The 10,494-nt window shown below is 64.4% G+C and overlaps 1 protein-coding gene across 1 annotated transcript; it reads left to right on the forward strand.

Annotated features, from left to right (window-relative positions):
* Nucleotides 1-1,345: 1,345 nt before the first annotated feature.
* Nucleotides 1,346-10,220, forward strand: TMPRSS13 (transmembrane serine protease 13). The gene is made up of 13 exons (XM_064397549.1): nt 1,346-1,366; nt 5,855-6,029; nt 6,276-6,377; nt 7,015-7,137; nt 7,213-7,342; nt 7,556-7,648; nt 7,733-7,776; nt 8,005-8,164; nt 8,247-8,419; nt 8,850-8,948; nt 9,157-9,299; nt 9,396-9,548; nt 9,634-10,220. Exons 1-13 carry the CDS (start codon nt 1,346-1,348, stop codon nt 9,646-9,648), a joined length of 1,431 nt encoding a protein of 476 aa, XP_064253619.1. The 3' UTR covers nt 9,649-10,220.
* Nucleotides 10,221-10,494: the final 274 nt, after the last annotated feature.

Here is a 10,494-nt window from a genome sequence, read left to right on the forward strand (position 1 = left end):
GGGCAGAGGGAACCTCATCCCAATTCCCTCGAGCCTGGGGGTTTGGAGCAGCTCTGCTGGGCTGGTGGAGCCAGCTCTGGGGGTGTGTTTTAGCTCCTCTTCAATGGCTGGGAGGGCAGGAGGGTGCAGGGAGGGCTCAGAGCAGCAGGAAAGGTGAGGATTTCACCCGGGAGCTGTGTGCATGCTGACATTTACCGTCAGGCTGCTGAGGTCAAGGCACACTGTTCTCTGTTCCCTGGAACTTGCTGTCTGTACGTGGCTTTGCAGCAAGCAATGAATGGCTCCTGGAGCTGCTTTCTGAGAATCCCTTTCTGGAGTGGCCTCAGCAGCTCAGGAGGGCACAGCTGGCTCAGGGCTGCCTGGGGGTGCAGCTCAGTGCTTGCCCACCCCTGGCACTCAGCAGGCACAGCCTGCCGAGGCACAAAAAGCAAACAAAAAACCCCAAAAACCACTCCTGCCTGTGAAAACTGCAGAGGAGTGTGCTGTGGAGTGAGGGCTGGCCCAGAACCCCTCTGGGAGCTGGGAGCAGGAGGGGTCAGAGGGATCCAGCCCAAACTTCCCAGCCTCAGAAGGAAGGGGCATCCTCCAAGCCTGGATGTCCCTACTCATCTCTGCCCTTCTGATGAGCTGGTGTGGGTGGGGAGCTGGATGGACGAGGGACTTACACCAAGAACAATGCCAGGAGAAACCTGTGGCACTGAGGGTGGTGGGTCTGGCTCTCAGAAAGCACAGGATGAAGCTAGGCTTTTCTCCTTTAATCCAGGAATTTTCACCTGTTTCTCCCTGAGTCCTTGGCCAAGCAGAGCATCCCCCAGGCTGTGCCTGCAGGGCAGGCAGGAGGCTCTGCTGGCTCCTGGAAGAAGCATTGCCTCCATCAGCAAAGGAATTAAAAGGCCTCTAGAGAAACCAGAGGGAAACGGCATTTCATTTCCTTTGGAACAGGGAATTCTTGACTCACAGCAGCGAGATTCTCCTGGCTGGGCATGGCTGAGCATCCCCGGGACAGGAGAGTGAGAGGGGGCACGGAGGGGAGGAAGGGGGGCTCGGGTGAGCCAGGAGGGCAGCGGGGAGCTGCTGCTCGCTGGGGCCGGGTCTGCCCGGCTCTGCGGGCCCCCTGGCCGTGCCCCGCGTCCCCGGGCCGGCCGGCAGAGCGCAGGTGTCGTGTTGGGAAAGCGGCGGCGGAGCCGGGCGGCAGGTCGGACAGGTTTGCTGCTGGCACTGACGTACGAGCCCGCTCGCCAAACACCTCCCGGCCCCGGCCCCGCCGAGCTGGCCCTGCTCGGCACCGCGCTGCTGGCATGGCCGTGCCGCGGCTCTGAGCCCAGCCCAGCCCCGATCCCGGCCCATGGACGGCAAAACCTCCCCGGTAAGTGCGGAGCTCCGCGGGGCGCTCCCCTGGGCTGCGGAGGAGGGACCGCTCTGTCCCGCTGCTCTCCCGGCTGTTCTCCGCGGCAGCCGGAGGGAGAAGGAGCCGGGGGAGCTGCCGGGGGAGCTGCTGCCTCCGGCATCCCTCGGCAGCTGGAGGGAGGGCGGCCAGCAGCATCCCTGGTGCTGGCACACAGGGCTCCCGGGCGCTCTGCCACACTGGAGCTGTGACCTGAGGGGACCAGCTGGTGCTGCCAGAGGGATCTGGTGCTGCCAGAGGGATCTGGTGCTGCTTGGCACGTTCTGAGCCCCCCGGCACTTTCCTCTGGTGGGCACAGCCCTGCTGCTCCCCTCTCCAGGCAGTTTTCCCTGCGCCCTTTTGGGCTGGGCGGACTGGGACCGGCTCAGCCCTGGATGTGGGGCTTTGCTGAGCATCCTGTCATGAGGAAAACATCCATCCCGGCCGGGCACCGGGCGAGGCAGCGGGTAATTACCGTGCTGAGCAGCGCCGGCCGTGCCAGCGACATCCGGGACAAAGGCGGCGGTGGCGGTGTGCCTGGGGCCCCGGGGAGGCACAGCCAGCTCTGACACCGTCCTCTTCCTGCCCCTTGGCCTGGGGGTGCCAGGGGCAGGGGCACAGCGGGCTCGTGCTGGGTGTTGGCTGGCCCTGAGGAGAGGGAGAGCGTTCGCAGCTCTGGGTGGCCCCAAAGCAGGGTGGCATCGCTGAGCCTTGGTGATAGTGGGGCAGGAACTGGCACGGCCACATGCAGAGACAATTGCCCAATACTGGACAACCCCACTGAGCCATCTTGCCATTGTCACTTGGGTTAAATGGGCCACCAGGAGTGCCAGGAGCCACCCGTGGCTCTGCAATGGCAGCAGTGTCTCTTTGTCCTTCCAGGCCTCTGTTCGCCCCTCTGCGGAGCGAGGTGAGCGGTGCTTACCCAGCCCCTGGAACATTTCGGGTCTGTGCCCAAAGGGTGCCCACCCTGGCACAGGATGAGCTGTCCCTGTCCACGTCAGGCTGGCTCAGTCGACAGCTGGTCACCTGCCCTTGCAGAGTGGCACTGGCTGGCTTTGGGATTTCACTGCTGTGTGTGCCAGGGGCTTGGCAGTGCCCTCTCACCCTGTTCTGTGCTGGGCTCTGTCCCCTCCCAGGTAGACCTCACTCAGCAGTGGCACTGGAGCAGGATGCTGTCACCCAGAGGGATTAGTGTCTCTCACAGGCTGGGGACGCCCCTGTCCCTGGAGAGGACAATGTCTGCATTGTGTGCTGGCTGAGCTGCCCGCAGACAATGGGAGCTCCACAAGCAGGGGAAGGAGTTCCCAGGCTGGGCACAGGGCTGGAGCCATGCTGAGGGCAGGCTCAGCTGGGGCAGGAGGATCTGAGGCAGCTCATGGAAGCCAGCCTGCCTCCCTCCCCTCTCGATGCTCCGGGTTTTTGGGAGCTCTGTCCTTCTGCTCCTCCGGGACTGGGCCCTGGGTCAGGTTGCAACACCCAGGTGTTCCCTGGCTTCCGCTTTCCCTCCCACTCCGAAACTGCGGCTGCCTGCTGGCTGCCTTCCTGCAGCCTCCAGCCCAGCATCACCTTTCCCCTGGTGCTTGTCCTGCCCTGGGTTTGGTTTGGGGGCCTTCCCTCCACGTCAGGGTGTGGAGGGAGGTCAGTGCACAGTGCGAAGGGGACGGGCACCTCAGCGCTGCTGCCCTGGCTTTGGGCGCCTTGCCCACTCTGCTCTGACCTTTGGAGCAGGGACAGGGTGTGAGGTGGTGTTTGCACTCCCGACAGGTTCAGCAGAGATGCAGACAGGCGGTGTTCACTGCAAGACAAGCAAAGCTGGCCAGGAGTGTCCTCAGTGTCCCTGAAAGCCAGCGCTGTGCCAGGCCGGGGCTGGCCGTGCCCCCTCCCCACAGCTCTGCGTGGGGCACCCCTGAGGCTGCTGGAGCAGCAGAGGCCGGCGGGGAAAGGGCTCAAACCGCAGCGGCGCCCGTGATCCGGGCTCGGCCCTGCCTCTGACTTTTACTCAAAAGCCAGCGAGGGATGAGTAAAGGTTTTGTGGGCAGGAGGCATCGCTCGCTCAGCGGGGTCATGCACTCTCCCCGGCAGAAACATCCGTGCCAAACCACCGCTGTTCTCCCTGCTGCAGTGGCCCTGCCCTGCTCACCCGTGCTAGGAGCTCTGTTACCCTTCCTGGCAGCCCGCAGAATTATTCAGACTGAAGACTCTGAAGGAAATAAGCAGCTGAGTGTAAGGAAGGGCATGTGCTGCCTGCTGAGGAGCGCTCAGAGCAGCCTGACCTGTGGCACGTTTCGGCGTTAATTTGATGTGTTTGCACAGTGCAGGTGGGAGTGCTGCAGCACCCAGCCTTGCTGGCTCCCTGGGCTGTGTTTTCTGTGTGTGGTGGAGAGGCTTCTCCTTTGGAGGATTGCAGTGCTGCTGCTCTGATAAGCAAAGGGTTACAGCTGCTGCAGGGTGAGATGTGACACATCGGACGTGGAGACAGCACACAAATGCCAGGGAAAAGGGTATTTACAGAAACCTCATTTCAACGCAGGCAGGAGAAATCCTTTTCCCAGGGAAGGTTCCTGGCATCCCCACATTGCTTTGCTCAGGACCTGCCACAGCTCTGGCTGTCACCCACAGCGGGCACTGAGGGTACCAGGGATGCCCCACAAAGGGCATTATGCTCGTTGGGGCAGGGCACTGCAGGGCACCCCCAGCCCTGCCAGCCCCGAGGAGAGCACTGAGGGGCTCTCCTGGGCTCCCTGGCACCCTCGGGAGGAGGCAGGGCTGGGAAATCCGGGTGTGGGGAAAGCTGGAGCAGGTCCAGGCTGGCGCAGAGGGGTGAGAGTGGGGCTGAGGCAGTGAAACAGAAAGTGCCTCTCCCCGCTCCTCCCCGCGCACAGGAGCTGGGGAGCTCCACACGGGTGGGGAGGCGGCTCCCCATGGCCGGGGGACAGCAGGGTGCTGTGCCAAGGCCCGCGGGCTGGGAGGAGGTTTGTGCCGGGGGTGCTGCTGGTCAGGGGGGTGGCTCAGAGCCCGGGGTGGTGTGGCTGCGGCTCTGCGGGGATGGGCTCGGCAGGCACGGCCCGAGCAGGGCAGGTGTGTCCTGGTGTGCAGGGTGTCCCTGGTGTGCAGGGTGTCTCTGCTGTGCAGCACAGGTGTGTTCCAGTGTGCAGCACAGGTGTGTCCCAGTGTGCAGGGTGTCCCAGTGTGCAGCACAGGTGTGTTCCAGTGTGCAGCACAGGTGTGTCCTGGTGTGCAGCACAGGTGTCTCTGGTGTGCAGGGTGTCTCTGCTGTGCAGCACAGGTGTGTCCCAGGCTCGGAGCTCCCTGGGACGCGTGGCCACGCCGGCCGTGACTCACGGATAATGCCCAGGAAGTCGCAGCAGCGCCTCGCCGGGGAGGGCACAGCGCGTTCACACAGCGCCAGCAGCCTCTCCACCTGCTCATTAGGGCTCCTGGCTCCCGGCAGGAAACACGAGCGGGGACAAAAGCCAGCTGGAAGGGCGAGGGGCTCCCAGCAGTGTCCCCACTGTGCCCGCGTCCCTGCCCGCTCCAGAGCTCCAGCCCGAGCGCTCCTCGCCAGCCTGGCAGGGAAAGGGATGACTGCTCATGGAGAAAGGTGATCTGCAGCAGTGCAGGGCCCAAAACCAGAGACAGGCTCCCAGAGGGACGTCTTAGAGCCCATCCCTGTCCCTGCAGGGTGGCAGCTCCCCTTCAGAAGTCCTCATTCCCCAGAATGGTTTGGATGGAAAGGGACTGAAGGCTCACCCAGTCCCAGCCCCCTTCCATGGGTAGGGGCACCTCCCACCAGACCAGGTTCCTCCAAGCCCCATCCATCCTACAAAAGGTAGAGGAACAGCATTTATTTTGGGGTTTGTTCACAGGTCCTCTCTGGAGGAAAATGAGATGCTCTGGCTTCTGTCGCCAAGGGAGCATTTGGAAGAGTGTATTTTGAGGAAAGGAAACAGATACACATTCTTTTGTGAATTCATGGATCAGGAGTGACACAACTGCAGAGCAGCATTCCAGGGTGCAGGACGTTTCAGGGCTTGGAAAACACCGATTATTAAGTGTTACTAAATGACAGCTGGAAATTGCACTGTATTTTTCAAATGGCTAATTAAGGATAGATGCATAAATTGGGGCACTGGCCCCGTGGAACTGGGCCACGGCGTGACTGTCACGATGCCAAATACCCGGCTGATTGCTGGGCTCACAGGGCTGCCTTTGGGAGGTTCAGCTGCCTGAAGGGGAGAAACCCAGTGACAAGGAGGAATTTGGCCATCCTGGGTGGGATGTGGCTCAGGTTCCGGCACAGAGAGAGTGGTGGCTCTCCGTGAGGCTCGTGGTTCTGTGAGGAGCAGGCTCGTTGTGGTGCCAGGGGGGCTCAGCTCCCTCTCTGTGCTGCTTTCCCCTCCACAGCTGGCAGCTGGGGGACTCTGGTGGGCAGCAGCCACTGCTGGTGACAGTCCCCTCTGCCCACAGAGCACTGCCTCGCCCAGCAGTGTCCCTCCCAGCCTGCTCCATGTCTCCACGGCCAGCAGCATCTTCGGTGCCCGAGCTCCGCCGCCGAGAGAGAACGTCCTGGGCATCAGCTTCAAACCCTACAGCCCCGAGTCCGGCCCGGCCCCGAGCCCCTGCTCGGCCTGTGACAGCACACGTGAGGATGGCACCCAGGGTGACCCGTGGCCCTGGTGCCTCCCAGGCTGGGGAGGGATGGAGGGAGGCAGGGAGGTCACAGCCAGCCGCGGGCTGGACTTTCCCTGGGCTGTGAGGGGTGTGGGGGGCAAGGGAGGGCACAGAGACCACCGGGGTGTGCACGGCCCTGCTCTCCCACAGCCCTGGGGTGGGCAGCACGGCCCCCAGCAGGCAGCTGCCCCTGACCCTGCCTCTGCCCTGCTGCCAGGCTCCTCCATGTTCAGAGCTCCGTGCATGAGCCAGCGGCGCCTCGCGCTCATCTTCTGCGTCTCCGTGCTCATCGTGCTGCTCGTGGCCCTCATCCTGCTGTGTGAGTGGGGGGCTCCTGGAGGGGTCTCAGAGGAGCTGGGGGGCAGCAGAGTCTGGGGATGCCCACGCTGGGAAGTGCCAGAGGGAACCCGGAGACAGGGATGTGCTCCTGCCATTCCCTGGGTGTTCCTGACATCTGGTGGAGAGACGGGAGCTGGGGAAGGGGAAGAGGAGATCTGCTGCCCGGGCTGGGGCCAGTACTGGGGGCTGGGGCTGCGCTGGGCTTTCCTTCTGCTGGGCTCACCCTGGTGGGCAGCAGGGCACCCAGCAGCACCCACAGCTGCCCTCCCCAAGACAAATCCTGGTCCACAGGCAGGAGGGGCACAGACCCCGGGGAATGCCTTTAACCCTCCAGCTGCCACTCTCCAGCCGTGGGCTTGAAGCACTCCCAGGCTGAATGCATTTCCTGCGGGTGAAGGGAGAGGGGCTTGCAGCAGCTGGGGGTGCTCAGGGGGGCCAGTCCTCCCCCAGCCCCGTGCCCAGCAGCTCCTCACTCTTGCTCAAACACGCCTCACGCTCACACCCAGTGATGGGCAACGCTCCTGTGCCCGGCACGCCTCCAGATGCCCAGCCAGGTGGGGCACAGCCCTTCACCCGTGGCCAGCCCTGGCCTCAGCGCGGTGCTCTCCTGCTTCCAGTCATGTTCTGGAGGTCGCAGACGGGCATCCTGTACAAGGAGCCAGCAGAGAGCTGCAAGGACAGCGCCGTGCGCTGCGACGGCGTCGTCGACTGCTCCCAGAGGAGCGACGAGCTGGGCTGTGGTGAGGCACGGCAGCGGGGTGGCGGCAGTGGGGACAGCCCCAGGAGCACCCTGACCCTCCCGCTCCATCCCACAGTGCGTTTCTCATCCGAGGAGTCCTTGCTCCACGTCTACTCCAGCACCGAGAGCCAGTGGCTGCCGGTGTGCAGCAGCGACTGGGACGAGTCCCTCTCCAGGAAAACCTGCCGGCAGCTGGGGTTTCAGAAGTAATTCCTGCAGGGTGGCCTGTGCTGCTGGGCTGCTGGGCCCTGCCAAAGCCCTGCCCTGACGGGGTGCGGGGTCTGGCGTGCTGTTTGCCCCCGTGCTGTGTTTTCCCACTGGAAGGCGGCGTGTGCAGCGCTGCTCTGGGCACGGGGCAGGCACCAGGCGGGCAGTGCCCGCACGGGGGGACCCTCACTGCCTGTCCTCTCCCCTCCCAGCGCGTCCCAGACCGAGTTCATCCCCCTGCGAGTCTCTGGCAAGAGCCTCACGGTGACTGACGAGCGAGAGACCATCCAGCAGAGCCTCAACAGGTACCAGGCTCAGCTGCTGCCCTGCCCCTGCCCTGGTGCCCCCGGGACGGGGCTGAGGCTGCCTCTCCCTCCTCTCTCCCGCAGCTCCCAGTGTCTCACGGGGAAGTACGTCTCCCTGCGATGCACAAGTAAGGACTGGCTAGGACACAGCCGAGGGTGGGTCCCTTTTCCACAGGCTTGGGAGCGCTCTCCCCCCTTCCCAGCACAGGAGTGGGCAAATGGGACATCTTCAAACGTTCTGGGTGGCAGAAAAGCACCAACACTGCGTTCCCTGCAGTGTGTGTGGCTCCTGTGGGTGGTGGGGGTGCTGTGTGTGTCCCCCCGAGCCTTTCCCCCAGCCCTGCTGTCCCCTCCAGCCTGCGGGCAGAGGATTTCTGGCCGGATCATCGGTGGGAAGGAGACCTCTGTGAACAAATGGCCCTGGCAGGTCAGCGTGCAGTACGGGCCCATCCACATCTGCGGGGGCACCATCATCGACGCCCAGTGGGTGCTCACCGCTGCCCACTGCTTCTTCATGTGAGTGCTGCTGCCAGCCCGGGCACCCAGCCCAGCGCCAGGCCCGGCTCTCACTCCCTCCCGCCCCGTCTCGCCCTGCCAGGAACAGCATGAAGATCCTGGACGACTGGAAGGTGTACGGAGGGGTGTCGGACCTGAAGCAGCCCATGGAGGGCATCCCCGTGTCCCAGGTCATCATCAACTCCAACTACAGCGACGACCACGACGACTACGACATCGCCCTCATGAAGCTCTCCAGGCCACTGACGCTCTCAGGTGAGGTCACCCAGCTCACCTGGGCTTGGCTGGCTGGGGTTTGGGGCACAGGGAGATGGGCAGGGCTGAGAGGTGTGTCCTGGGAGCCGTGGGGTGTGGGGGGCTGCTGCCGGCTGGAGCATCCACAGAATTCACAGAATCCCTGGGTTGGAAGAGACCTTAAAGATTATCGAGTCCAACCCATGCCCTAACACCTCAGCTAAACCACAGCACTGAGTGCCACATCCAGGCTGTTCTTAAACACATCCAGCTCTGCTGTGGCCACCTTGGCACCCGCAGCCGTGGGCTCAGCTGAGCCCCCAGCCCCACTCGGTGGGATGGGCAGGGAGGGGGGTGGGATGAGGTGGGCAGCCTTTCCTGCGCCCACGCTCCTCCCTGCGCTGGTTTGTGCCCCGGTGAGTCACCCTCGCTCCCATCGCGGCTCCTGCAGCCCAGGTGCGCCCCGCCTGCCTGCCCATGCACGGCCAGCGCTTCCAGACCGGCCGGTCCTGCTTCATCACCGGCTTCGGCAAGACCAGGGAGAACGAAGGTGAGGCAGGACCGTGGCTCCCCGCAGGCAGCCCCTGCCCCAGCACGGGGCTGTCCCGCCGGGATAACTCAGGGATTGCCCTGCCAGCAATTTCAGCTTTGCAGAAATGAGACCCGAGAGAAGCAGCCGCTTCCTCCCTCGCTGGTGAGGGGCCGGGGTGGGGGGATGGCGAGGCCCCCCCTGCCCCACAGCTCTTCCTGCCTTGCAGATAACACGTCCCCGAAGCTGCGGGAGGCCGAGGTGAAGCTGATCGACTACAAGATCTGCAACAGCGACAAGGTGTACGAGGGCTACCTCACCCCCCGCATGATGTGCGCCGGCTACCTGCAGGGAGGCAAGGACGCCTGCCAGGTGAGCTGGGGGCTGCGGGCACAGCTGCCCCGCTCTGGGTGCCCACAGAGGGGCCTCTCCTGTCCCCCCTCCTCACTGCTCTGCCCCCCTGAGCAGGGTGACAGCGGAGGGCCCCTGGTGTGCGAGGACGATGGCCGCTGGTATGTGGCCGGGGTGACGAGCTGGGGGACAGGATGTGGCCAGAAGAACAAGCCCGGGGTGTACACACGTGTGACGAAGCTCCTCAGCTGGATTTACAGCAAAATGGAGGTGAGCTGGCAGGGCAGGGCGGCCCTGGAGAGGGGCTGGGCTGGGGGCACCTCACCCACCCCGCTCTCCTCTCTGTCCCTTGCAGAGCGAGAACGACTAAGGGCAGGATGGACACTGTGCCACTCCGGCTGGCACAGCCACTGCCAGGACACGATGCCACCAGCCAACCCCCACCTCCCTGGACTGTCCGTGCAGCCAGGGACCTGCGGCTGCCCCCGAGCTCTGGAACCAGCCCCTGCAAAGTGCCCTGGCCTGGCGCCAGGGGTGGCATGGTGGTGGCTGGGCACAGCACCCAGCCAGGCCCGGGGGCACACAGCCCATGCCAGCAGCTGGCCGTGCTGGCTGGGGACGCCTCCCTGCCCCGCGTGTGTGGCTCTCCTGTGAATAGACCTGTCTGCACGGGCGGTGTGAGTGCTTCCTGGCACACTCGGCGGGCGAGGGGCTGCCAGCAGTGCCCGTGGAGAGGGAGCTCTCTCCTTTAGCCGGGCTGTGCCACCTTAGGGTGGAGGATGTGGCAGCTGTGTCCACCCTGGCACACCCGCGGGCTCCGCTGGCGGCTCTGCTGCCAGGGGCAGCCCCGAGCTGTGGATATTCCTCCCGCCGGGAGCGGCGGCCGCTGCTCTCGTGTTTGCCGAGGGATTTAGGAAGTGCCTTGCCCTGCCTGCCAGAGAAACGCTGGGTTGTTTATTTTTCCGTGCCGGCGCTCCCTCCCAGGACCGCAGCCGCTCCGGGCAGGGTTTGGCAGCCCCTGGGGCGGTCTGAGCCCTGGGGGTGGCTCTGGGAGCTGTGACAGGAGCAGCGGCTGCCAAAGGCCACGCTGGAGTGTGGTTCAGGGCAATCACCCTTGTGGGCAGTGCCCGGAGGGAGCAGCCCTGGATCCCCATGCTCCCTCCTGCCTGCAGCCTGTCCGCCCTGCCCACACCCACAGGGACATTTCCCTCGAAAT

The sequence above is a fragment of the Passer domesticus genome, chromosome 23 (genome assembly GCF_036417665.1).
Source record: "Passer domesticus isolate bPasDom1 chromosome 23, bPasDom1.hap1, whole genome shotgun sequence".
NCBI lineage: Eukaryota > Metazoa > Chordata > Aves > Passeriformes > Passeridae > Passer > Passer domesticus.